Raw genomic sequence first — 27,347 nt, forward strand, 5'->3', positions numbered from 1 at the left:
AGTGTAACGCTCCATCGAGTTCCATCCAAAATTCCACCACCGCTAACTATACGCGTAGGAAAATATGTCGGTAGGATTAATGAAAATTAACCATTGAAAGCCAGACATTTAAAAAAAAAAAATGATGGTATCTCCAGAAAAGATTGAAAATAACTGGACCATGTTCCACCAAGGCGTGTCTTCTAATTAGAAGGAAGTAACCATTGCATTTTGACGCCGTAGTTTATTTCAATTTTTATTTCATTTTTTATTAATCAGCTATCTACCCGCTGCACCGCAGCCCAGCTGACTTTGGGCGAGAGGCGAATCTTGAAAATGTATTGTTGTTATTTGGGATAGCCACACCCCGATTTTCGCGGAAAGCGCTGGAGGTTTGTCCTTGTTTTTGTGTTTTTGTTTAGGGGTCCAGCTTTATCCGCTACTGTACGTGTTTCTTTTACAATCAAGAATGAATGAAATTTTGGGGAATAGGCTACGTAAGTTAGTCGGGGCGCTGTGTGATGTCGTAATGTGATGCGCTATCATTTCTCATAAGTGTCATGGGAACATTACATCATTAGTTCGCTCATTATGAGAGGTTCTAATTACTGCCAACACGTACGTCATTGTTCTCAAGTACGATATTAGAAAGGCAAATGTTGGAATTTAATCATGTCCTGGCAGGTATGCGAACAAATCCAGCGGTTCTTCATTTAAATGTCAAGCCGGCAAAATGTTAGGGCAGCCGGGGGTTTGCAACAACCACCGGCAGGGAGTCGGAACAGAAGAGTTTGCGAGGAGCGACGGCAGTCATTTGGTGTTCAGGAGTTTCTCGACGGGTCCAAATATGAGGGAGAGTTTGTTGATGGTCTCAAACAAGGACAGGGAAGGTACACCTGGAGAAGTGGAGAGGTAAGGTGTCATGAAAGAAAGCAATTGCGCTTTCTCGCCCGGAGATTGCAAAGTTCATTTTGGACCCATGTGGGACAGGCCACCAGCATGCATGATCATGATCATCGTCAGAACAAAAACATTTCAAGAAAACTTAAGGTCCAAATTATTTACCGTGTTGAAGTCCGTCATGAAATTCAATTTCACGCAATGAAAATGTAGTTCATACCTCCAACACAAATCTCCACAGGTTAATGAATTATCCCAGCTAGCCGTCCACTCCCACCTTCCACAAACACACACATAACATTTCATGCCTTGAAACAAAAATCCACCATATCTGAGCACAATGTTTCGCCAATGTTTCTGTTGTGTGTAGTTCTATGAAGGCTCTTTCTACAAAGACTACAGGCATGGTGACGGAATGTACTGTTGGCCAACAGGCAACAAATTCATCGGCAAATTCTACCTTAACTGGAGAGAAGGATACGGAAAACACTTTTTCCCCGATGGAGCCATCTTTCAGGTAACAGCGAAGTCGGCTTCACGGATGGTAAAGGATTGCGAAACAAAGTGCTGCTCTCCTGCTCAGGGTTTGTACCGTGCCGACCAAAGGTTTGGTCCTGGCGTGCTTAGTGAGCCAACGGGATGTCAGGATGTTGGCCTCTGGCACGGCAAGCGTCTTATACAACTGTGTAACTCGGTGCCGGGCAGCTTCAGCCTAAAAAACTTTACTGAATATGCTGTCTTCTTGTCGCAAGATGCCAACTCCAATTCCCAAAGTCAGGTAAATCGTTTTTTGCAGTCGTCAGAACTGGCCAAATCGTGTCGGCATATTCTTTGAATGCTAATCAAATATATCCAACCGTCGTATTTTGTTGGATTTACACAATGAAGTTATGAATTGAATACATTGAAGTGTCTGTGTCCCCATTCTTTGCTTCTTAGCAGACTCCTGAAACAGTTCTCCCCAAAGGACGTGCCAGGACAGATTCAGGGGTTAAGTATTTTGATGAATAACTATTTAAATTCAAAGTAGTTCGGTATGATGATGATGATAGAGGATTTTCTGATTTTGCCTTCAGAAATCATAAATTCCACATGGACGCTTTGACCAATGTTCGTGACAATTACAGCCATCTTATGCTACTTCGCCTACTTCCTGTCATGATTACCTCAATTTTCAGGGCCTCAAAAGTATGTGCGTATGTCCGCTAGATGTTGAAACCACGCCCCCCCCAAATGTCAAATGTCAATCAAGCCTTTATTACATCTCAGCTGGATTAGTGTCATGCACTTTATTTTGGACTCAGCCAGTCCTCCTTCAAGCTTCTCCAGTTGCTCCAAAATGCTGCCGCTCGCTTCCTAACTGGAGCCCATAGAGGGAGCACATAACTCCAATCCTGGATCCCTGAACATTTTAGAGTTTATTTTAAGATTCTTTTATTTGTCTTTAAGTCTGTGGTCTCGCCCCAGCTTACCTGTCTGAGCTCCTCCCCTGCTACGCACCTTTCAGGTGCCTCAGGTCAGCGGACTATAAGCAGAGCCTCAGAAGGGATTGAGTTTTTTCCGTTGCCGGTCCCTCCCTTTGGAATGAGCTTCCGTTAAACGCTAGGCAAGTCCCCTCTCTGTTCATCTTTGGAACTCGTCTTAAAAGACATTTTTATTCTCCGGGTTTCGGCTTAGCGTGACACTTGGCATTCTTTTAGTGTCTTACTGTGTTTATTAATTTGTTTTAACCGTCTTTGTTTTTCTATGTCAGATGTGTACCTTATGTGCAGCGGTTTGTCTTCAGCTGTGGTTGTTTTGCATCATTTACAAATTTCTGCACAAATTCTCAGAAACCGCTTCTGGGAAGGCTCGTCTGCAGGCTTGTTCACCTGACTGCAATCAATCAAAACGCTCACAGCTGATAATATCTTGAGGTGTTCTCATCACCGAAGGTTCCTGGTTTTCACTGTCCAGGGCAGGTGGCAGACGACGTGTATGGCCTAGTCTGGTTGGGCACTTTGCAGATTTCAGCAGTCTTGATCGAGTTGGTTCGGCGCAGGTGCATTTCCGATGGCATGTTGAATGCACAGAGATCCTGTGACAATCCTGTTCCGTTCATCCACGAGTATCACCTAATGCATGTTAATAATACGCAGTGCCGCGGCGCCATGTTGCAGATACTGACTGGTTTTCTGAGCCCCCCGGTACAGCAAAGCTGCACATTTGAACCCGGCCTTTTTATTGTGCGCAGCCTAAGGCACACACCTGTGCAATAATCATGCTGTATAGTGAGCATCTTGACATCTTAGACAGATTTTGTGAACAACATTTGAGAGAAAAGGGCATTGTGTGTATTTCAAAGTTTTGGATTTGTGAACGTACATTCTTGTTTAGGTAGACACAGATGACGATTTGCTGCTATATGATGACAATACTATTCTCCCCTCCGGCATTGAGAATTATTCCACGGATGGCGATCACCTCCCGTTGCCCCCGCATGTTAGAAGAGACTTTGACCAGCATTTCTTTGGCCAGCTGTGGCAACCCGATTCTCAGCCGTATGAGGGCTACAAACGAGACCCGCTTGCCACGCTGCCTTTAACTGCCAAAATGGTGGCTCACATTCACAAACACAGGTTGGGTACAACTTAAAGGGGAAGTCGACACAATTCTATATATCTGTTCAAGTGTATGTTCTATCCGGGCCCACTATTTGAAGCAAGGCGTTACGATATTAATATTGCGTTTGTGGAATATGAGTTAAGCAGCAAAATCCACCCATTTTTAACCATCTCAGGGGCGGCCATTTTGTCACTTCTGCGGGCTGAAAATGACATCCCAACTGCTCAGGGATCAGATAATGATCAATCATGGCTCAGCTTCAGAAAACAGGTGAGCTGTGATTGGTGGTTACCTGAGCCCTGAGCAAATGTGATGTCATTTTCAGTCAACAGAAGTGACAAAATGGCCGCCCCCCCCAAGATGGCTAAAAACAGGTGGATTAACTGGTATTCCACAAACGCACTATTAATCAGAATGCCTTGTTTCAACTAGTGGGCTTGCGTAGAACAAATACCTGAAAAAAGTATGTTTGGGTTGACTTCCCCTTTAAAACGGCATACAGAATATCTACAAAGTGAAATGTCGGCATGAAAAGTCGTAAAATAAGTGTTGTAAATTTGTGTTTTTGTTTCTCGCAGGCATCAGGGTGAAAATTTGGACTGGGATATTGCAGAAGTTCTTTCATACAAAAGGGACAGTTTTGGTCCAAAAGGACCTTTGGAAGTGGCCTCGGAGCTTCTGATCCATCAGGCTTCCATCGGCGAACGACTGGCTGTTTTACAGATTCTCCTGGATGGCCTCGTTCACCCCGACGTAGCAGATTCTCAGGGACACACCGCGTTGATTGCTGCCACAGTAAAACGTGTTCTCGTCTCGCGCCATGTTTTCCTTTTGCTCACTTTGTCGTTTCTCATTTGCTGGTCGGCTGTTTTTCAATTGTGCCGACTGAAGTGTTTGATCCTATTTTCTTGTGATCCTCAGATCAACTGCCATAATGATGTGATTCACCTGTTACTTGATATGGGGGCTGGCATTGACAAGCGGAATTTTGAGGGCATGTCGTCTTTGTCGGTGTGTCACATCCTCTACTATCCTGTCCAGTGTTTGTACACGTACTCGGCACCTCCAGCCCCAAAACAGGTAAGATTTGACTGCTCGCGGTGGACTTCCTCGCTGTCGGGCCAAAACCTGCAGTACGCCAATTTTTTTCGACAAATCTAAAATATTGTTCAGTCTCCATGTGGGTGTGCTATTTTCAAAACGATTGATGTAACTTTCCATAACTTTCCGCAGGATATCACTAAGGAGTCCACTGCTGAGAAGTTGACGACTGCAGATGATCATAACAGCGCCAATCAGAACAACTTGCCTCTTTCGGAGAACTCACTTCAGGTGATGACCACTCCCATTATGCTAGCTAGCTAGCTAGCTAGCATAATGCATTAGTCCTATGCTATGCAGTAGGACTACGTATTCCAATACAAGTGGCGGTCACGTCTTACCCTAAATGAAGCGCTTTCAGCTCTTGAAACTCTTCCTTATGTGCTTGCAACAGGACAATGAACTGCCCCCAGCGCAATCCTTTTCCTCTTCCTGCTCCATGTACAGCTACAAAATGGAAGTCTCAGAGGAGCTCCTACAGGGCGCGGCGGAAGCTCTGAGTCGCACGGGCGTTGCTCAGCACTCGGATACGCAGGAGACCGTTCGCAAAATAGCCGCCAAAAAATACATGTAAGTCCGTTACGTTCCCCCTTTCCGCCGCTCCGTACTCGTCAGCTGAATGTTTTTGCTCGTGTGCCCAGGCACCGTTTTCGTTTGTCCACACTGAATCTGCTGTTGGATCGGGGCGCAGACCCCAATATATGCAAAGTCCCCTTACCCGTCCTCTTTGTGGCCATCATGGCAGGCGACACGGAAACGGTCAGGAGACTTTTGCTGAGTGGAGCTCACACTGGCATTTCTCTCTCACTTGAGGTAGCATCGCCTTGGCCCGTCACGTTATGCATTATTCCATGTCCGTGTGTTCATGTAAGACGCTAAACCTTTGACTGTAGAGGAAAGGCCTTTATCCTCTGCACGTGGCTGCAGCTTTGCCGGGCCCAGAAAGTCCCAAAATCATCGAGCTGCTGCTGCATGCTTTATCCGACCCAGACGCACGAGCATCCGACCAGAGTGAGATCTATGAACTCGATAAGGTTTGTATCTTCTGCTCTGGGCGTACTTCACCTGCTACAACGATCAACCACTTGTGATTGTTTTGCAGGTTTCCATAATAATAAGAAAATCATGCAAGAGCCCTTGGAAGCCGAGCCCTGACGAAGGAGGTCGAACTGCTCTGCACATGATCTGCCAGAGAGAAACGGACCACTCTGTGAGGAAACACAGTCAGCAATGTCGTACAATTACAATGCATATACAACATCATATGCAGTGCGGGTTCATTGAGTTTAGTTTATCACATTTGACTGAACATTTTTTAACATAAATGGGTGTGCCTGTATTCTGAATTAGGTTTAGTCGTTTCATTTTTTTCTTTGACAGACAAACCTAATAAAAAGGGGAATAGTAAAAAAAAAAAAAAAAAAAAAAAAATTAACATATGTGTATTTAATCAGTGAGGCCAAACGGAAATGTGCAGATCAACGTCAGTGACGCAACGGCTCCAAACGATCAATTTGTGTGCTTGTTTTGCTACAGAATGCCAGCAAGGCGGTCGCACTCTTGCTCTCCCACAGAGCCAGGACGGATCTCCTGTGGAGTGGACACTCACCTCTTTCCTTAGCCATATCAAGTGGCAATGACAGGGTAAGTGCCTTGATAAGCGCCCTTTAATCGACTGATGGAAGCTTTCAAAGGCGGAGCATGCTCTCGCAAGTGCTCGCTAAGGCCTCACATCAAGAAGGTTCTGGCTTCAAACATGGAGACGATCTCTTACGATCTCACTTTGCTTGCATGGCTTTATTCAAAGTCAGGGATGGGCAACTGGAGGCCCGTGGGCCAACCACACTCTGACTGGCCCCTTGATTCATTTTTAACAATTCTTTTTGCAAATGTTTTTTTTTCTTTTTTTTAGTGGGGGGTAATTTATTATTATTATTATTATTATTATTATTATTATTATAATATAATAACCTGAGCAAGGCAAGCGGTAGAAATTCAACGCATGTGGGAATGAATGAAATGTCCGCTGATGGTCGTCATCGTCATGCTGCCACATCTGCATCCCGCAATGAAGCTGTTTTCCCCGCGTAGGCGGTGAACGTGCTGTTAAAAGGAGGTGCAGATCCCAACATTCCGCTGGGTCTTGGAGTGGGCAACGCCCTTTGCGCCGTCAGTAACTTCAGCTACGACTTGGATAGCAAAAGAGTAAAACTGGTACAGTATTTATTTCTGTTTCATTTATTTTTCGGAGGGCAAAGTACACAATTAACATTGAATTGTTTACAGTTGTTTTGACTCAGTCCTGATTAAGCAACACCCATGGTAGTAGCCGAGTGATGTTTTATAATCCTGAGACCCCCCCCCCAAAAAACGCATTTAGATACATTCAGTGGAAAAAAAAGACCATGCTGTTTTGTTTAGCTTTATAATGTGCATAACTTCTAATTTATATGTGTGATGTAGCTGGACATGTTAATAAAGGCTGGTGCTGACATGTTGAAGCCAGTTCAAATTGGTGATATGAAAGGGACTGCAGTTGACTATGCACACTTCTCTTTCAACCAGGTAAGACAACTGTATTCAAAACGGTACGTGAAATGTAGTGATCAAGTTTTTCCTTGAATCCCCGACTGCTTTAAAAAACAGAGGTCACATCCTGACAGCTGAATTTTTCAACTGAATTTTGGGACAGCCATCAAAAATCGCGTCCACTCGGAGGTTAATCGCCTTTGAAATCTTAAAAGGCTCCTTTGAGAGCCTGACTGATTGGGTACTGCAGCTGCCTATGTGACTCAGTGGGTCGCACCCTTGACTTTCCACACTTTGTTTTGAGTCAATTCTTGTCCTGAGACATTCTCCGCAATTAATTTTGGACTCAATTTTCTTCTAAATTGTCAAGCACATTGCTTGGAACCTAAATTCGCCTTTTAAACCCCATTGTGAAACACTGGCTATTTTAAAACTCGTCACACATTCTTACGTTTGAATATTTACCCTCATTTTTTAACCACTCTTGAAAATCGACCAAAGCCTTCTATCTGGCTTTGTTTATTGAATCCAAAATCCGGTTCACCCCCAAAAAAAGCAGACATTTCAATTGTGTCTATTTCATACCGGCCAGCAATCCTGAAACTGAAGGCCCTGGGAAACGTACATTAAATCTGATCACTGCTGTGTATTCCAATGTATACGTTTATTTTTTGCAATGTAACCTCATAGTTGTGTGTAATACTGCCATGTAGGATTCGCGCATTGCCAACACGCCCTTCAACACGCTCAACATGGAGGAGAGAGAAACGTTCAAATCGCGCCGTCACCTCCTCGGCCTACTGGGAGATCTGCTTCGAGAAAAGGCTGTCGAGAGAGAGAAAGAGAGATTAGAGAGGGAAACGCATCTTTTAAACAATAGTCAGTATATCGTCTTTTGTCGCATAATATGAAGTGTTTGATGTGTTTAATAAAGAGCTACTTTCCTCCTAGGCGAAGACGCTAGTTGGTCTGGCAAAGCAACCTTCGTAGAAAGGTAGCACATAATGATGCTTGTTCATGGTCCCTTTCATTGAAGATGTCACGATACACATCTCTAACTTTGGATATTTTTGCAGGCTACCATTGCGCTTCTGCTACCATTGCGGCCTGTCTGCGGCTGTGACGCTGACCGCTTGTACTCGCTGCCACAAGGTTCTTTACTGCTCAACGCATTGTAAACTAAAAGCTTGGAACAAGGGACACAAGCAAGAGTGTGTCCGGGAATCCCTTCGGCCTAGATAGACCAATCTGACGTCGGCCAACTGCTCGACGCTTACGCCCCTGTGGCGTCGGACGTGAGACTCTGTCCGGTCCCCCTTTAAGACGGCGAAGACTATTCGACTCAGCCAATCCGCCAGTGCTGTCGGTGACTTGCATTAAAATTGCCTGTCAAATATGACCATTCTACAACGTTTAGAACTTTTTTTTTTTTTAGCCAGACTACCTCAAAAACCTCCATCTCAGTGATGGACATGCACAGCTGTAAGCTTCCAACACTCTGCTTCCTCTTGTATGAAATGTTTGTTAATGGGCTATAAGAGATGTTTCTGAGGGAAAGTGTTTTTTTTTTGTTTGTTTTTTATTTGTTTATTTTTAAAACAGGGACAGCGCACATGAATCAACATTTCTGTAAATGCCAGTTTTAGCTAAAAAGCTAGAAGTCCCTGTGCAAGGTGTCAAATGTGGCCGCTGAATAATACAATTACTTCATCAGTTTGTATAAAAACATCTAATAATATATAGAAAGACACATTGCATTACAAACACATTACTACCAAATGTTTTACTACCTGTCTTTCAAAGTATAGTGTACTTAAAATATCTCTTGGCTGGTTTCCCATGACTACCATCTGTGACCTGAAGTCATGTGCTTCCCAACACCCTCACTGTGCCAACATTTACATTATGATAGAACCTATATTTTCATACAAATAATAAAAGTTGTCATTAAAAGGAGAACGTGTGATTCTATTATTCATTGAGTGTTTTCATTTCCATATGGTGGGGCATGTAGCTAGCAAGTTTGCCTCACAGCAGAAGGTGGTGGGAATCACTTTTTAAAAAGTAATAACTCTGTCCAACACATTTTTACTACATTTATATAACTTCTAAATGAATTTTGTCCTGATTTTTGAACACTGACCCCAGCACTTTTTGACCCCCTTTCACACTGACATCTCCTTGCTTGCCTTGTGGGATTTTGTTCTCTATGTGGTGTGCTACACAAATAGAGGAGAGTAGGAGATGAATTTCCCCATCATAATACTTCGCTGAACTTCTTGATATCAAATTGTAACATGCACAAGGATTCAGTGCCGCTCGTAATTGTAGTGGAGGCGCTTGTACAGTTGCGGCGGGTTCCACTTTGTTACATCATGCAGATGATGAGTCAGCAGAGGGACGGACAACCAGGCAAGCAGGAAGCAGCGCGTGAATAACAAGAGGACCAAATGAAAGGTGTTGTCCGTCATTCCAACCGCGGCGATGGACAAGGAGGAGCAAGAAAATGAGCTGCTGGCTCTGCAAAGTATCTTCAGCTCCGAGGAGTTTGCTCGCCATGACTCGAAGTCCTCCGGAGAACTTCGAGTTTCAGTGGAACTGCCCTCGGCTTACATGGTGACACTCACACAAGGTAAACAAACAAAATCTTCGTCAATGTAGAAAACCTTGCTGAAGTCACGTCGTAATAATGAGAAAAATGGGCACTTCCTCAAGTAAAAACAATGCAAAAAGTGGCCAAGGTTAAAGGAGATCCGGTGAAATGTTTTTTAAAAATAAAATCCATAAATATCAATATGATTTTTTTTTAATTTTGCCTTTTTTTCTAAAGGCAAAGCAAAACAAGTTTAAAAAAAACAGTTTAAAGGGGAAGTCAACCCCGAAAAAAACCCTTTTCAATAATATGTTGCATGCACCTTCACTAGTCCAAACATGGCATCCTGGTTTATATTGCGTTTGTAGAATATGAGTTAACAGCAAAATCCACCCATATTTAGCCATCTCAGGGAGTGGCCATTTTGTCACTCTGTCAACTGAAAATTACATCACAGTTGCTCAGGGCTCAGATAACGACCAATCACGGCTCACCTGAGCGACACAGCTGAGCTGTGACTGGCTCCTCCGTGTGGCTTGTTTTTTTTTCTTTTATGCAGTGAAATAAGTTCTACATAAATGACCGACTAATGAAACAGTTCCTTGCTAGAGAACAGCAACAGGAACAGTTGTACGTGCAGTCAGAAGCTGAGAGAAAGGCAAATTAAGTTCAGCTGTAAAGGTGATAATGATTTTTAAGATTCAACCTGAAGTTTCAGCCAAAAGCAAAAATCACAAACTTTTTTGGTGAGAATTAGTAAAGAAAAAAAAATGCTGTTCCCATTTCTCACCAAGTTGTGTCCTACTTGCCTTTCCAAAGGTGACACATTGAAAGAGTGCAAGATATCATTCCTTCCACCACTGCTGCTGACCTTTGAACTCCCTGAGGATTACCCGTCCTGCTCCCCTCCTTCCTTCACTCTCTCTTGTAACTGGCTGACTCACAAGCAGGTAATCTGGGCAACACATAAACGCCGTTTGTTGCCATGGATCCACATCTGCCTTTTCCACTGCATCTCCGCAGCTCGCAGCTCTGGGAGCTCACCTCACCCATCTCTACCGAGCCACCGCGGGTGACGTGGTGCTCTTCTCCTGGGTACAGTTCCTGAGAGAGGATACTCTCACATTCCTCAACGTCAACTCTGCGCTGGAGCTGCCCAACGAGCCCAGCACCCCATACAACAGTCCGGAATCAATCCAACGCAAAAGCAGTCAAAGCGCGCTGACCTCAGGATGCCAAAACGTCCAAACTCATCACCGTTCGTTTTTTGCGACAGACAGTCGCAATGCAGACTCTGGCGGGGCTGCAGCCGCAGATTCCGGCAAGGTGGACCAAAGTAGTTTCACCTCTCGCCTTAGCTCTCGTGTCACACTTGGTGATGGTGAAATAGGAGCTGGAGACAAGGCGCGAGAAACTTCCGATGAGCTCCGCCCCTTCCCCGGTCTGTCATTGAGTCCCGCGCAAAGTCTCCTTTCCGAGATAATGATTCACGATGCAGCCCAGGGACAGAAAGTCTTTGAAAGCACCGTGTATGACTGCGCCGTGTGTTTCATGAGCTACCTGGGTTCGGAATGTGTCCAGATCCAGGAGTGCGGTCATGTCTTCTGCCAGGCTTGTCTCGCTGAGTTCTGCAAGCTGCAGATAACAGAGGGAAATGTCCTTGGCGTCACCTGTGCTCAGGCGGGCTGCACGGCCTTACCCACGCAAGCACAAGTAAAGCACAAATGTTCTTTGAACATCAACACATTCCCTGGGGATAGTTTTGTGTCTTTGCCCCATCTTTGATTCCATTGTGTTTTTTGATGTGGAAGGTGGAGAGTCTGGTAGGAGAGGAACTGTTCGGACGCTACGACCGTCTTCTTTTGCAGAACACCCTGAACTGTATGGCAGGTAATCTACAGTATGTGTGCATTTATTTACAGTATATGCTAATATCTCAAAATCCACGTATTTTCAGCCATGTCAGGGGGCGGACTTGCTGTCGACTGAAAATGACACCATATTTGCTCAGGGCTCAGCTAACGACCAATCACGGCTCGGTTTCTGAAAACAAAGTGAGCCATGATTGGTCGTTACCTGAGCCCTGAGTAGTTGTGATGTCATTCTCTGTTGACAGAAGTGACAAAATGGCCGCCCCCTGAGATGGCTAAAAACAAGGGGATTTTGCCGCTTAAAGGGGAAGTCAACCGAAATATTTTTTGTTTGTGTTTCCGCTTTAAGGTGCAGAGAACATATTACAAAGAAAATCTGGGGGTTGACTTCCTCTTGAAGAATAAGGTCAATAGCCAAGTGTGTAATGTGTTTTTTGCTCCCAGTAGCTGGTCTGCAATGACGGAATTGAAGGGCAACTTTGTTTAATCTTGACGCATTCGCGACATTAAAAAAAAACAACAACAAACACAATCAAGCCAAGCCAAATTCAATCTTGGCAGACACGTAGCGGTCAGGCTAAGTGTAAAGTGCCGAGTCAGCTTTTAATGCTCTTAACTGTCAAACAAGTTTGTGAAGAATTTAACCGCTTAAAAGCATTTAACTGGGTACTCTTCATTCACTTTTTTGATGTGGTCACCAACTTGCAAATAGAGATTGCTGTGGAGGACTAGGAAATGAGTTTCTTCACATTAGGACTAAATATACATTCTGTTTTTTAAATTTTTTTTATTGTCGACTTATAGTCGCGTTCACTGTATTGTACTGTCAATACATTCCACTTCCAGTTCTATGGTTTTCATCAATCTGTTCGATGCTCATTGTCTAAGTTTTTAGACTTGTATGTTTCCAGAAATATTAACTGTACAGCCCTTTTTGTCGCTGCTGGCGATGTAACCGTCTTCCACAAGTGCATTTTGCTTCAAGCCAGTCACAGCCGAGTTGTATGCATCTTTGGATTGTCTTCAGATGTGATTTACTGCCCACGGCCCTCCTGCGCGTCGCCCGTCATTCGGGAGGAGGCCAGCGATGTGGCGCTCTGCTCCGTCTGTGGCTTTGCCTTCTGCGTTAGCTGCAAAAAGACTTACCACGGAACTGGTGACTGCCGGCCAACTCGGCTGCTCAAGAGCCTGCAAGAAGAAGAGCCCGAGCAAGGAAATGCAGACCTGCCCCGGTCACTTGGTAAGTTTATGTGTCTGCAGGACATTTTTTTTTTTTACCAAGGGGCCATTTTGTCCCTTCCGTCAACTGAAAATGACATCACAATTGCTCAGGGTTCAGGTGACGACCAATCACAGCTCACCTGTTTTCTGGAGCTGAGCCATGATTGGTCGTTATCTGAGCGGGCACGTCTGTGATGTCATTTTCAGTCGGCACAAAAGACAAAATGGCCGCCTCCTCAGATGGCTAAAAACAGGTGCATTTTGCTGCTTAAAGCGGAACTCAACCCAAATATATATTTTTTCAAGAATATGTTCTACGTAAGTCCACTTAGTTGAAACAAGGCATCCTAATTAATATTGCGTTTGTGGAATATGAGTTAAGCAGCAAAATCCACCAGTTTTTAGCCATCTCAGAGGGCGACCATTTTACCACTTTATGTCAATTGAAAATGACATCACAGTTACTAAGGGCTCAGGTAACCAATCACGGCTCAACTGTTTTCTGAAGCTGAGCCGTATTTGGTGGTTAGCTGAGCCCTGAGTAGTTGTGATGTCATTTTCAGTCGACACAAATGACAAAATGGCTGCCCCCTGAGATGGCTAAAAAGGGGTGGATTTTGCTGCTTAACTCATATTTCATAAGTGCAATATTCATCAGAATGCTGTGTTTCAACGAGTGGGCCTGCGTAGAACACATTCTTGAAAAAAATATGTTTGGGTTGACTTCCGCTTTAACTTTAGATTTTGACATGGACTTTTGTGTTTCAGAGGGTTTGAAGGCTCTTTGGGATGACTACACCAGCGGCAGTAAGCAGAGGCAAAGCCTGCTGATGAGCAGGTATGGCCGAACTGGTCTCTTTCTCACCGTCGAGGACTACCTGAGCGAGGGATGGATTGCGTTAAATAGCAAAAACTGCCCGTACTGCTTCTGCAGAATAGAGGTACGTTTACCTATCACGCTGTTGCTAGCTTGTGAGTATTTTAGGAAAAAGGAAAAAAAAACAATTGAAAGTATCTTTTGGTGCAATTCCTGACTGTTTGCGTGGCAGAAAAACCACAGGTGCAACCTGATGACATGCTGGCGGTGTCGCCGAATGTTCTGCTGGGTCTGCCTGGCCATGCTTTCAAGTCAGGATGGATCCCGACACTTTGAGGGCAGTGCATGTTCTCGCTACTAGGATCGCCGATGATGACCACCAGCCTCAGATGGAACGCGCTCTTGCTGGAACTCTGCAACCGCAGCCGCTAAGTGGAGATTACCTTCCAGAGCTCTGTCTTATTAAATGACATTTATAATACTCAGACTGTATTTTATACCTTCGAGGGGGAACTACAATTATAGTTTACAGAGACTACATTTAATTTCATGAAAAAACATGAAATTACTTACACGATAATGATTTTTGGGGCCGATTTAAAAAACCCCATAAAAAAACCCGATGGGTTCACAAGATGGAGCTATGCCTATATCTGAATAACTTATTTACTGCTTTTTAAAAAAGAATAACATTCATTTATTTATTTTATTTAAAATTGAACTGTATATTAATGAATATTTGAAAATAGGACTTTGTTGGCTGCTATGTTTGGTGTTTGCCTTGTGTGTTTTCATTTGCTGTTGTGTTTGTTTTTGTTTTGTCTTTAGTTTTTGTGTTTTGCTCTTTAGGGCTACCGCACATAATATATCTTTTAACAGGTCGCAGTTGAGTTTTTTACTCTGTTTATTGTTTAAGTAAATGCTTCGGAATTTTATATTGTGGAATGATCATATTCGAGGAATCGTTTGTTTGCTCGCCTGTCGATTCCATTTATCGATTCCTCTTTCGTCGCAATTGACTGCCCTTGTTTGTGCAAAAAGGGTGACCAGAATTGGCCTCGCATCAGGAAGACCGTTAATGATGTCTCACAATAATTAGGAAAGTTCAATGTCAATATGCAAGACTTTATCTCTATATGTCCAAAATAATCACTTTGAAATCATTCCTAGGAAATCACAATGTCCCACGACCGGTGAGCTACTTTTAGAGATGATATCAATCTAACACACTTTGCTGGACCGGTGCACCAGTAGCCTACATTCTTGAAGGCGCATCATTGTACAGCAGCCACAAGAGGGCGATATAATGCATACGACCCTTCTAGAGCACCGACTAATTCAACGCAATTTTAATTTTAGAACATTAATTATATGTCCTCAATGGGAAATGCAATAATATCACACGACAGACTACGTGACTTCCTGCGAGTATACTATTTTTATGTTCAACTTCACTTTGTTACAGGCATAGCCTGGGGCAACTATGTGGCGTGTGCTGGTGGCGGGAGAAAACCCGGAAGAAAAGGGTTGGTGTAAGCGAGAGTGAAAAAGAGAAATCAGAAATAAATTGAATCCCGATTGCTAATGAGCTGATACGACTGACTCAAGCCTGATCACGGAAGGTAACAACTTCAATATCATCGATATGTTAGTATTTGTGACTTTTTTTGGTGGTGTAGAACTTCGTTGTTTGGTAGAAGTCATAGAAATGAGTCAAGGTACACAAATGTTTTTTGTTTTTTTACCATGAAGCATTGCAGGCTGGAAGAGAATGATACACATTATTACTGTAAGAAACACCTCAAATTGGTTATCAATATAATACGTTTATTCTTCTGTAAGAATATACCCCATCAAATGTCTGTCTTAAGTCATCCATTCAGTCAGCGGGAGAGAAAGCTCACATCAGTGAGTGGCATATTTCATTTATGAACAACAGCGTCACAATTCTAATGCCCTCGTGTCAACACAGCATAGAAAAACATGTCAGTTTACAGTTTCATCATGGTGCAGAACTATGCTCAAAACTACTTCAGGCTATTGGCTATGCACATGCACAAAATAAACCCCAAAACGTATCAGTGCAACGTGCAACACTTTAAAAAAAAGAAGAAAAGAACACCCCAGTGAAATGTCATCAAGCTTAATTCTGAGTGCACAAAATGATTTAAAGTGCCGGCATGATCGATAACCTCAATAAAGACCTTTAGCTACCACAAAGGATTCATTATTGGCTTCCAACTTTGGTGAGACTTTAACTTCAATAAGGTTTTATTTATTATCTATCACATAACTCATTGAAGATAGTTGAAGATACACCAAATCTCATTCTGCCATGAAATACGTTTGGTCGTACTCCGTTCCAAATTTAGAAAATGAGGAGGACGCCCCCAAGTGCAAAGACCACTTCAGTGTACATTTCCTGAGAAATGAATGGACATTTTCAATCTGGGCTGCAAATGGATTTTGGAGTAGTGATCATTTGAAAATGTCAACACTGGCAAATATTTATAGAAATAAGATGTTGCATATTGATATTTATCTCCTTCCTAAATATTATGAGAAATCATTAACATGATCAGTGCCTTCGATAAATGAATAGCCTAGGATTGATTGCTAATTATAACATAATAAGAACAACAGCCCGACAGGTGTAGATTTTTTTTTTAGCCTGATGCCGATTTTGATACTTGGCAAAAAAAATTCAGATGATTGATTAATCGGTCGATTAATAATAAAGATAAACCTGAGTGAATAAATTATTTAATTTTTTTGCTCCCGTTATGCTTACAATATATGATATGAAGATATGAAGTAGAAGCAGAACATTTGACTTTTTTTTTTTTTTTAACAATACTTTGGCCTTTAGTATTTGTTTAATTTTATAACAAACAGCTAAATCGGCAATCAGCACTTCTACCGAGTGTGTTTTCATGCTCTGTATGATTAGACAATCCCGCTAAGGACGCTCAGAGATGTGGCTAATGTGTCTGTCGGCCAATATTTGACATCTGATGATGTGGCTTGACACAGTGACGCTGCTTCACTGACGATGGAGGAGGCAGCTGAAGGCAGCTTGGACGTTCGGCTCGGATGAATCGTCTAATGGCCTCTCGAGCAAGACGCCCAAGAAAGCTGCCAAATGTGCAACTAATGTGGAGGACGCTTGCTATGGTCACGACTGATGTGATATACATGGCATACGATTTTCAAAAATTACCAACAACCCAAAAAAGTTAGAAAAATAATTAGCCATCCAAAGAGGTCTCTTGTGGGCCTATGAAAAAATACATTTTGACTTCAAATGAATTTTTTATCTGGCGAATTGATGATTTTTTTTTCACTGGGAATGATACAAGTCGCACATGACTATAATGCATTGCTTTAAAAAAATAAATAAATACTGCATTGATTCTAAACTTTATCATATTTAGGAATAACATATTACTTTATCTTTGGTGAAAAATATTAAGTATATTAATAGTAATATCTCAAACTCTTTCATAATGTTTTGCCACATTCTTCTCATAACAAATTAAAAAAAAAAAACACCAAGAAAAATTTCATCCAGTCTTTGAATAATGTCGGTTTAGTGTACTGATGAGTAGATGGTGCCCAATAAATTCCTGACAATAGATTGTAACTATTTACAGCGGTACGAGTAGACATAAACATGATCCCAATATTAAACACATGTACACGAGTATAATTACCTATACTTATACATATCTCTAATTCAATCCATTTCATAATTTACGTGAACATGATTTTTATACAGAAAGCAAGCACGCAAGAATATAGAAAATTCATCGGTAATCTTAACCACAATGCCAGAATGGTCGGCTGGCCAAATGGTATTTTTCAAGAATTCAGTTTCCCTACAACTGAAGGCACAAACAAGGCCAGCCGAGGCGAAGCCTTAAGCCTGATACAAAGGACCACTCAAGGTCCGCAAAGGCCAACAGATTCACGTCACACATTATGTTCCTCGGTTGTGCTTTGGATTCGATCCCATTCGGAGGCTACAGAAAACCACCACATTGGTTTTGTCTCTCACGTCACCAATCGCGTTACGTTTCGACACTCATCCTCTCAACAAAATGCCCGCAACAAACGTTTTCTTTCTACCGCTTTGGTCTCCCGCCGTCCCCACCATTCTTTCTTTCTTTCTTCTTGGCCCCACTTCTTCCTTCCCGCCGCGCTCTTAACTGTAGCCCAAGTTCTCCATCTCGTTGCGGTACCTCAACTCGGACACTTTGGCTTTGTGTTGCTTGCTTTCCAGGTGCTGTCGGAAATCCGTTTCTTGTTCGGCGCCACAGTTGCACATGGAGCAGTAGAACTGTCCGCTGGGGGTCACGCACATGGCTAAATCTCTGGGGATCCGCTGCCTTGGTCTGGGGTTGTAGTACGGCCCTGCAAACAAAAAGTCGCTTTCCAATGTGGTTCAACAGAATTACTTTAAAAAAACAAAAACAAAGAAAAAACACTCATGAAAGAGGCCTGAACAAAAATGTTGGCAACCTAAACTCCAGTCACGGCGATCAAACAATTTTTGCAACTTTCAGTGAGACTTGTGCACCTCTCAGCGGGTGTTTTGGTCCACTTTTGATGAGCAAACTAGTTGTCCTAAAGTTTGAAAGGTGCTTTCGCCAGACGGCATGTTTCGTGTGGATTTCCACTTTAACGAGCTGGTCTATAATTTAAGACAACTCTCGCCGTCACTTCCTCTGGCCCATTTGAGTGCGTTTACACACCATGTCACCAAACAGGACAGTGACTACTTTGTCACCCTTTAAATGGACCGACTCCGACTGACTGCTCGCAAGCTTGAAGACAACTATGATGCTAACTAGAGGGCACAGCTTGGTTGAACAAATGATTATTCGAGGGGTACCATCATTTTTTGTTACAAGTTTATGGCTTGGAATTAATTCAGTTGAACCACAATTCAAAAGCGATGTCAAACTCTCATTGGTGAATTTTCAAACTTACCTTGCGTGGAGGTAGGAAGCTGTGGGCTACGGCGATTTTTCACCAGTCTGTACTCATTGCCATCTTTCCTGTTCCTTCTCGGGCTTACTTCACTACTACAGTCCCTGAAATAGAGGGTACTGACTGAGTAACAACCACTTTAACATGACAAGATGTAACATGCCAAAAAACACAGAACTTGATCAAATCGCAGACATAAATGAAACCTTAACCCGAAACCCTAAATGTACACTTTCCACGAAAAATGTGGAATGAATGTGGGCATCCCCCTCACCGCCCAAATAACATTTTTAAAAAGTGAAAAAAAAAAAAATCCACAAATATGCAACTTTGCGGGTGTTGTTTCATCTCTATCACTTGGTGAGTGAAAAAGCGAAGCTTACACGTTAGTGGCGTTCTGCTGAGCCTCAGCGAGCCGTAGCTTCTTTGCATGGTTCTTGCCCTGGTAGTGAGCCTGTGCAACCAACAGTGAGCTGAAGGAGGCATCGCACAGCTTGCAATAGTCATTCTCTGTGGCCAAAATGACTCGGGTGGGCCCCTTAAACAACGCCTGCAGACACGGGACAAGGCGGTGCAGTGTTGAAATAGAAACAGAGAAGCAAGAAAAAGCAGGATATTTAGGGGGGATTGGCACAAGTGGCTAAACTATCCCAAGCAAATAAATGTCAATCAGGGCTATTGAATATTTTGGTATAACATTCTAGATAAATTATTCTTGGTTAAAGAACAATTATGAATACAAAAAAGAAGAGAAAATCTCAATGAATGAGCTCTTGGTTTTCATTTTTAGATAATCAACTTTTATTTTTTTTGATTGAAACTTTAAACTTAAACTAGCTTAGCAGCTAGCTGCTATCAACTAGCTGCTAACGCTGGGAGCAAGTGCTGCATTCTATAGTATCAGTGTAGTTAAGTCGTTTTTTTATTTGCGTCCTTAGTTAGCGATTGAACATGATTTCAGGATGACGTTGTGTTGATGTTGGTGTTGAAGTTAAAAGTTTAAAGTTAAACTGGGCTCCAACTTCCAGTCGGGAAGACGAGTCAATTCAGCTTTGAAGAACAACTTCAAAATAAAAGCGCGACAAAGCAACGCTTTTCGTGGATTACTGTATTGACGAGATTTTATTTCCACATTGGCCTTCTCACCACGTGGGCGGCTTGCTACCGTCGTGTAAAGAAGCATTGCTACGGCTGGCTCCACTGTCCTCCTGACCCACGAGCATTTTTTTTTCCTTTATAATCGAGGAACACAAACTACTTGCGGACTTTACTTCTGTTGGGAGATTGTCAGAGCTCATCCCTCCCCCTCCATTAAAAGTGGGTCACTCAGCAGGTCGGTGCCTTACCTGCCTTGTAGCGTCACTGTCGGTGGATCCTGAGATGAGGTTTGTCTGCCCGGCTACCTCGAGGACTTCAGGGATCCTGATGGCTGGTGGCTGCTGACTGCCAGCTAGAAAATTCCGCAACTTTTTACTGTGGTTCTTCCCCTGGGGAAAGAGAATGTGGCAAAGGAGCGCAGTATGCTAAACAGCTCGCATTGAAAATCACACGCAGGTGCGCGCTGGCGTCCGCTAACCTGGTAGTGAGCCTGCGCCTGCTGAGCTGAGTTGACAGTAACATTGCAGAGTTTACAGTACAATGGTTTGCAAAGTTCTTCCAGAGCAAGCGTGTCCTCCTGCTCCTCCCTGCCCAGGGGGGAGCCCTCTTCCTGGGGCTGCTCGCCGGCTGGGGCCGCCTGACCTGGAAGAGGACCTGGAATAAGAGCGGGCGCCGGGGATGAGATGAGTGGAGGTCCAGCTCGAGCTCTTAGCGGTAGTTGCGAGAGTTCCGGGCTGGGGATTAGCGGGGAGGGCAGGGGGCTGGGTGGCAGCCGGAATCTGTTGGCTCCAGCAGGCACAGGGGGAACCAATGCGTGTGCGTGGTTCAAAGGAGGAGGCCCCAGCGGTTGTGTGAGGTCTAAGGAAGGAGGCACCATTGCTTGTGAGGGGTCCAGAGTCGGAGGTCCCAAGGTGTGTGTCAATGACGGAGGCCCGAGAGGCTGAGCCGGAACCATTGGCGGCGGGCCTAAACTATGTACGGGCGCGATGGGAGGCGGCCTCAACGTATGAGTAGCGGCGATAGGAGGGGGCACCAGAGTCTGGGCGCCGACCACATTCGGCGGTCCCATTGCTGCAGTGGGGACGACCGGCGGGGGGCCGAGAGGCGGCGTAGGCACCATCGGTGGAGGTCCCAGCTGGTGCAGGGAGTCCATGTGTTGAAAAGGCTGCTGTGCATGGCTGAAGAGACTGAGAGCAGGCTTCAACATGCTCTCCGGACCTGAGGAGAGGAGGAGATGCTAAGTTCTGGCTTCTGTTCATATTGACACTCTAATTTCATGCGATCGTTCCTGGGAAATATGCCGCCGATCTAGCAATCGGGAGTATCGAACTCAAACAATCAAGAAAACGCCTCTCACCTTCATGCTTTGCTGCTTGTAAGAAATAGATCATAAAAAATAGGCCAAAAAAAAGGGCAATGATAATTGTTACAATCACAGAGTGAGACAAAATGGACTCCGCTTCCTAAAGCCTTTTGTTTCCATACCACCTTTGCTTTATGATGTCATCTAAGCGGCAGTCATGTCAGTCAAGTCCTGACATCTGTCCGAAATCCGTCGGTGGTTACGTCCACTTTTCCTTAGTTGCAGGTGCACAACTCAGTCCAATTTTAGACCAACATCAACAAGCACGCAATATCAGGCTGCAATGTCTGGCAACGTTATCAAAAAGACACTTGACACGAGCGTGCGTATTGCATAACATAAACAGACTTGTGTCATGCAGACCCGCTTGCAGCGTGCCATGCCTCGCTTTTAATTGCTCTCGGTTTCCTTCGCATGTCTAACGTGGATTTAAAACTATCAAGAAAAGTGTTTTTTTATACAATAATTGAGTATATCAGGCATGTGAGCATAACTAATAGGGATGTGAGGATTCATCGAAAATCGATTTAAACTGCTCAAATATGCATCTATGTAAAAGAGACAAAATTTTGACAACAAAAGGATTTGTAACAGTCAAAAATCTATTGTACATTCATTGATTTTCATGTTTAGTTCTGGCACTAACAAAACACTGATAAGACAAAAATGGAGTTAAACAGTCAAAATGATTTGTTAATTTTGAAGGATTTTTTGTAAAGTTACAAAAAGTTACTGTTTCTCACAAGGACAAAATGCAGATGCTAAAATAAAAACATATTTTGGTTATAAAACGAGTCTTTAATTTTGTTAAAAAAAAGATTTTACAAAATCGAATTGGGAACTGAAAATCGAATCGGCGCTTGAGTGAAACGATACATCCCTAATAACTACTAAAAACAGCAGTTCTATGGCTGGGATCTGCAGATACAAGTGGATGCTTCAAATATTCTGACAATTTCACAAAGTACTGTGGCATTAAAAAGCTCGCACTCATGTACAGTGACAATAAGCGAAAGCCTGGTGATGAATACGGAATGACAAAAGCCCAGAGGCACTAGTGGGCATGTGAAGAAATCGGCAAGTGAAAAGTGCAGGACAGAAAAGCTTCACACTCGAACGGGGATTGGAAAGATTAGGATGAGCCAGCAGCAATGCAGTCAAGCACACGGACTGTTACACAAATACACGCACACACACAGACGATGACGATAAAACCCTCCAGCTTCTTCGGGAAATGACAGCTCGAAGTTGGTGTGTGAGGGAGAACTCAAAAAGGGGGCTGATTTCAGAAATCAGCTGTTTCACCACTTAAGTGACAGATTGGGTGGCTGCCTGTGTGCGCGCGTGTGGATTGCAGGCTCGGTAATCATCCAACAGCTGTGTCATAGCTTTCCTCTACAATCCTACCGGTTGCCCAATGGCAGCTTTTGGCGCACCCGAAATAACACGCTGGGCTGTTTCCAATTGTGCATGAGTGGCCCCAGGCTGTCACCTGGCACGCTCGGTCGGCCTCAGGAGAAAGCTATGCTTGGACGTCAGCGCCGTCCCTGTCAATAGCAAGATGACACCGAATGTTGGTCGATGTGCTGTCGGAATACATTGGTCTCACTTTGCATTGTTTTTGACATATCCTACCTTGTCACTATAGACAAAAAAAATATCCACCCACCAAAACGGATTTGTAGACAACAACTTTGTTTTTCTGTGTTTGTCAGCAATGCAGAGTGACAATTAAACGCTCTTCCACTATTTGGCACTATTGGTACAATGAACATGTGCTGTGCAATTAATCGAATTCAATTACAATTACGATTATTACGCTTCATGATTACAAAATTGTCGTAATCGCAAAAAACGATTATTAATATTAATTTATGGCCGAAGCAATATGTTTGTTTGCACAAGGAAATCATACTTGAATTTATACATTTGCACCTTGTTTTAAATTGTATTTTATAACAAGTAATTTCATACATTTTGTTTGGTCCAAAAAGAACTTGCATACATTTATTTGTCTTTATATTTTTTACGTTGAAACATTTTCTTGTTTTCTACCAAAAAATAAATGATCGTTTCAACAATCGTGATTTCAATTATTACCAAAATAATCGGGATTCATATTTTTATCACAATGGAGCAGCCAGCCGTAGTGTACTGTATTATTATTGTACGTCTCAATTTGGTATTTGTGAGTGCTTCCAGGCATAGCGGCTGCCGTGTCAATCATGTCATCACAACCACTTCATCTCCACTCAAGTGAAATGCAACCAAGTGCATTCAAGGAACGAACACTTGCTTGTAATGAAAAGCCGCATTTGAAAAAGTAGCTGACAGCTAGGCAAATACATCTGTAATTTATTCGAGTAACTGTATTTGTTATTTTCGTTCTTTTCATGGTTCAAATTTATGAAATGCAGTAGCCGGACACCGACGGGGTTATGGGCTTCACTTTTGAAGAGATATCATTTCAGCCATCTTGAAATTCTGGCATTCATTGACATGCCATCGCTGGCAAATGTCGAACTGAAACAGACTCGCTTGTAAAGATTCATGCAATACACCGATAACATAAATTTACCAATTCACATAAAACAGTAGCTTTCATTTATTTCAATGCATGACATTACAATATTTGGATTATGCTCTTTTGGCACATGTTTTACAAACATGCGAAAATAAATTCAACCAATAGTTAACATTGTATGCGTAGTGAATATGGACGGCAGTTCTGAAACTTTCCTGTAATAGAGAAGAACGATTCACTCTGCAACTACACCGTAGACTACAAACAGAGTATAAGGATCTGAACCATTGGATATAGTGACTGGAACCATATCGATCCTTTTGTTATAAAAAGCCCAAACAATTATTTACGCCTTGGCTCGCTGCCAACGTAAAGACCGCTGGAATAAAACAGAAAAAGGATCGAAAAGGTTGGGTTAAGATTGAAGTCCTATCTGTCAAATCCAAAAGCATATGGCTAGATGAATACTAGTCCTCTTTTGGGGTCCACCAGGGGTCGACTTTAAGTCCCCTCTATTTTGTTTTTTTGCTTCCCCTACAACAGATTTTCCTGAGATACGGTATTGACTGTCACTGCAACGCAGAGGCCAGCCAGCTCTACACCACTCTGAAACCGGACAATCTTCATAACGTGCCAGTAACGTGCCTTTCCAAAACTTTCTTCAACTAAATGACTCCAAAATTGAATTCATCCTAATCAACATATCAGAACCTGCACCGAGCCATAAAGATGAGCTCTCCGTCCATTTGGGTGTTTTATCAAAAAAATCTTGTAAGGAGTTTCCAAACTTCATTCTTTACTTTAATTCCCAGGTAAGCAAAGTCATCCAGTCATGCATTCCACCAGTCGGCCAGATTGCGAAAATGAATTCCTTCCTTTGTCAGTCAGACCTGGAAAAAGTCGCCATTAGTATAAAAAAAAGTGTTTGCAATGCATTCAAAATGCTGCTGCTAGATTTTTAAACTCCACAAAACAAAAGCGCATCACACCATCTGTTGCTACGCTTCACAAGTTACCTGTGAGGTTTTTATTTATTTTTTGCGAGTTAAGCCTTGGTGGAGGTCTACTATAATCTTAGTAGCTTTCTAGTTACATATGATCTTACATATGAAATCTTTCAGTGGCCCAAAACTGATTATGGACTGCAATTGTTACCGCATACCAAAAATAGAATACAAAGTTGCTTTTATTTGACTCGTTGATGCCGAATATGCGCAGACTTTTATGCGTTCCTTTTACTATTTTTTAGTGAGTAAAAATAGCTTCGTCACTTGTGAACTGATCTTTCAAACTGGGTTATATGTAATATTATTCAAAGGAAAACTTTTTTTTTTCTACACTCATAACCTCTTGCCTCTCCAGATTTTTTTTTTTTTTTTTTTAGGAAAATCAAGACACACTAACCTTTTCGCTCCTTTCTTGGAGCATGGCAATCTCGTGGGATCCACTGAGAATCTCTAAATAGGCCAAGTGTCTTTTTCTCGAGAGTTTTTTTTTTTTTTTTTCCCTTCACCCGTTGTATCACATCAATTATGGAGCAATGAGAAGCACATGCCTCCTGCACTTCTTCCATCTGCTTGACTGGGCAATAAGAAACGCACAGAATCCATTCAGGACGGAATACAGCACATCCATGTTTACAACCCTGACTCGACTGCACTATGCTATACCATCATCGCTATTTTGATCACGCAAAGCCGACTGTACATCCGATTTGAGTCGATAGCCTGCAACTGGCTGGTGACTAGTCCGGGGTGTCTCGCTCGTCAGCTGCGATAGGCTCCAGCTCAACTGTGACCCTACTGAAGGCAATTGCTAGAGAAAACGGACACATTCAAGTGTTGTCATTTGTCTTATTGTAAAATAATTGTGTTCTGTATGTTATCTGAACCATTAGTGCAAGTTCACATGTTTCACTGTTTAAAGCGGAAGTCAAATCTTTTTTCAAGAATATGTCCCCAGCAGGCCCACTAGTTGGAACGACGCATTCTGGTTGATTTTGCGTTTGTGGAATATAAATTAAGCAGCGAAATGCACTCGTTTTTAGCCATCTCTCGGGTGGCCATTTTGTCATCTGTCGACTGAAAATGACATCACAACTGCTCATAACGACCAATCGGGGCTGACCTGTTTTCTGAATCAGAGCCGCAGATTGGTCGTTGTGAGCAGTTGTGATGTCATATTCAGTCGATAGAAGACAAAATGGCCGCCCCCAGAGATGGCGAAAAACGAGTGGATTAACACTTGTTCCACAAACGCAATATTTATCAGAATGCCCCGTTTCAACTAGTGGGCTTGCATCAAACATATTCTTGGAAAGAAATGTTTGGGTTGACTTCGGCTTTAATACTTGTTTGTATGTTAAACTGGTGTTGGGCCTACCGCCCAAGATAAATCCCCTCAAATCTAATTATTTCTACTTTTTGAACATTTTGCTGCTAATAAAACATCATGGGAGTCACACGCATCCATTTGAAAGCCCTGATTATACGGACGCTGACATGGGCAATCACACGGATGGCATTTTTAGATGGATAGCTGCAACTCCGTGAAGTCGCGTATTATGCGTCTTGTCAGACTGCTCTGAGCCGATGTTATCCTTTGGCTGCACACGACCCTTAGGGGGCATGTTGGAATGATGTCAGGGGATTGCTATGATATGCTTTGATGTATTGACCAGCGTTATCGTAGCCAGTGACAGTCCCTCATTCACATGCAATTAATGAGATTGTGGCCTGCATCATTTTGCTGCAGCTTAATGCTGAGAAAGCGGCGACTGTGGGGGTGTGATGCATGAGCCCCTTCTGCATGTGCAGTACATGATGTCACCATGTAAACGCCCGAGCACAATAAACACAGCAGCATGGACTCAGCTTTGTAGTTGATCTGCCAACAACTCTCAAGAGTGACATAAGTCAAATACTGCACTTGTGTTCCAATGACAGAGGGGGAAAGCCTGATGGTCTTCTCAAAACAGACAATCTGTGTATCCGGACAAGGCGGGTGCTTGACGCACTCCTCATCTGATGTTTAGCACCAGCGCCGAACGTCCATCTTTCTCTGGACAATCTGCTCATGCCTCTCGTTTGATTCTCGCTGCGCCGTGACGCATAAAAACGGCTGACATGCAGTAGCAAGCATGTCCTGCGTGGCATTGCCAAGCCTCGATCTCCTTACCTGGCAAACGGGGCAGATAATGGCTGCTGCCGCTGTAGCTGACAGCGGACGAGGTGTAATTCCTGCAGTATTGTGCACTCGGGTAAAACGCCGCATCCCCGTTCCGCAGCTGCAGCGCCATCACGACAGTCGCATCCCTTTGCCAACTTGTCTCCGAAAAAGCGACCGGCTGGCCCGGCCAGTGTGACAGCGCCTAGCACTCACCGGGGAGCTGCGATGTTCACAGCGGGGGGTGGGGGGGGGACAACCGAGGATAATACTTAACAAAAGGGAGAGGAACGCTCTTAATAAGCGAGCAGGTGCTCGGCATGTTCACATGATTTTGCTCATTTCCTATACTGAACACATTGGGGTACAATTAGAGCCATAGAAGAGATGGACGCTGTCGATGTTTACGTAGCACCCCCTTCCTAACAGGTAGATGGTATAGTCCACGTCCGATAGCACCGCGGTTGATTTGCATGGGCGGTAGGTAATAATGATGACAGTTAAGACATTAAGACATTTGAGCATGTACTCGATATGCTTGATATTCAGTTGAAGGTCCATGTACTAGTCCGCCCTTTGTCCTCACTGGG

General features: G+C 43.3%; 4 protein-coding genes across 7 annotated transcripts in view; 3 read left to right on the forward strand and 1 right to left on the reverse strand.

Moving 5' to 3' along the window:
- The first annotated feature begins 45 nt into the window (after positions 1-45).
- LOC147139183 (ankyrin repeat and MYND domain-containing protein 1-like) lies at positions 46-9,000 on the forward strand. Its single transcript, XM_086048360.1, has 18 exons — positions 46-891; positions 1,250-1,396; positions 1,463-1,657; positions 1,822-1,869; positions 3,256-3,497; positions 4,062-4,278; positions 4,405-4,563; positions 4,717-4,815; positions 4,979-5,154; positions 5,226-5,397; positions 5,478-5,618; positions 5,687-5,794; positions 6,121-6,228; positions 6,676-6,798; positions 7,048-7,149; positions 7,827-7,992; positions 8,065-8,107; positions 8,190-9,000. The coding sequence occupies exons 1-18, from the start codon at positions 697-699 to the stop codon at positions 8,353-8,355; spliced, it is 2,607 nt and encodes an 868-aa protein (XP_085904486.1). The 5' UTR covers positions 46-696; the 3' UTR covers positions 8,356-9,000.
- A 507-nt stretch (positions 9,001-9,507) lies between these two features.
- LOC147139184 (E3 ubiquitin-protein ligase RNF14-like) lies at positions 9,508-15,835 on the forward strand. Its single transcript, XM_086047863.1, has 7 exons — positions 9,508-9,745; positions 10,526-10,656; positions 10,730-11,419; positions 11,518-11,596; positions 12,605-12,817; positions 13,567-13,739; positions 13,848-15,835. The coding sequence occupies exons 1-7, from the start codon at positions 9,598-9,600 to the stop codon at positions 13,974-13,976; spliced, it is 1,563 nt and encodes a 520-aa protein (XP_085903989.1). The 5' UTR covers positions 9,508-9,597; the 3' UTR covers positions 13,977-15,835.
- The window catches only part of pik3ca (phosphatidylinositol-4,5-bisphosphate 3-kinase, catalytic subunit alpha), a 29,530-nt gene continuing 17,313 nt past the window's right edge, over positions 15,131-27,347 (forward strand). The window contains exon 1 of the mRNA XM_086047860.1: positions 15,131-15,237. The gene's annotated coding sequence lies outside the window, so the exon portion shown is untranslated. The remainder of the gene's footprint in view (positions 15,238-27,347) is intronic.
- zmat3 (zinc finger, matrin-type 3) lies at positions 15,422-26,993 on the reverse strand. 4 transcript variants are annotated; one of them, XM_086047866.1, is made up of 6 exons: positions 26,770-26,993; positions 20,184-20,923; positions 19,954-20,094; positions 18,991-19,157; positions 18,608-18,702; positions 15,422-18,028 (listed from the first exon to the last, which is right to left on the reverse strand). In XM_086047866.1, the coding sequence occupies exons 1-6, from the start codon at positions 26,888-26,890 to the stop codon at positions 17,820-17,822; spliced, it is 1,473 nt and encodes a 490-aa protein (XP_085903992.1). In that variant the 5' UTR covers positions 26,891-26,993; the 3' UTR covers positions 15,422-17,819. The 4 variants fall into 4 exon arrangements, with proteins under 4 accessions (XP_085903992.1, XP_085903991.1, XP_085903994.1 ...); XM_086047865.1 differs by having other exon boundaries at positions 18,608-18,711; XM_086047868.1 differs by lacking the exon at positions 26,770-26,993 and adding an exon at positions 22,266-22,375 and having other exon boundaries at positions 18,608-18,711.

This window comes from Filicampus tigris, chromosome 12, assembly GCF_054856515.1.
Source record: "Filicampus tigris isolate MCC_2025a chromosome 12, RoL_Ftig_1.0, whole genome shotgun sequence".
In the NCBI taxonomy this organism is placed as follows: Eukaryota; Metazoa; Chordata; class Actinopteri; order Syngnathiformes; family Syngnathidae; genus Filicampus; species Filicampus tigris.

Excerpts from the sequence above, each read along its gene's own strand:
- LOC147139183 (XM_086048360.1), top strand. The coding sequence starts at position 697 with ATGTCAAGCCGGCAAAATGTTAGGGCAGCCGGGGGTTTGCAACAACCA. Across the intron at positions 892-1,249 it reads ACACCTGGAGAAGTGGAGAG|TTCTATGAAGGCTCTTTCTA; the intron begins GTAAGGTGTCAT and ends TGTTGTGTGTAG. Across the intron at positions 5,155-5,225 it reads ATAGCCGCCAAAAAATACAT|GCACCGTTTTCGTTTGTCCA; the intron begins GTAAGTCCGTTA and ends TCGTGTGCCCAG.
- LOC147139184 (XM_086047863.1), top strand. The coding sequence starts at position 9,598 with ATGGACAAGGAGGAGCAAGAAAATGAGCTGCTGGCTCTGCAAAGTATC. Across the intron at positions 12,818-13,566 it reads AGACCTGCCCCGGTCACTTG|AGGGTTTGAAGGCTCTTTGG; the intron begins GTAAGTTTATGT and ends TTTGTGTTTCAG. Across the intron at positions 13,740-13,847 it reads ACTGCTTCTGCAGAATAGAG|AAAAACCACAGGTGCAACCT; the intron begins GTACGTTTACCT and ends TTTGCGTGGCAG.
- zmat3 (XM_086047865.1), bottom strand. The coding sequence starts at position 26,890 with ATGGCGCTGCAGCTGCGGAACGGGGATGCGGCGTTTTACCCGAGTGCA. Across the intron at positions 19,158-19,953 it reads ACAGTGACGCTACAAGGCAG|GCGTTGTTTAAGGGGCCCAC; the intron begins GTAAGGCACCGA and ends CCGTGTCTGCAG. Across the intron at positions 18,712-18,990 it reads CAGCAGAACGCCACTAACGT|GGACTGTAGTAGTGAAGTAA; the intron begins GTAAGCTTCGCT and ends CCTCTATTTCAG.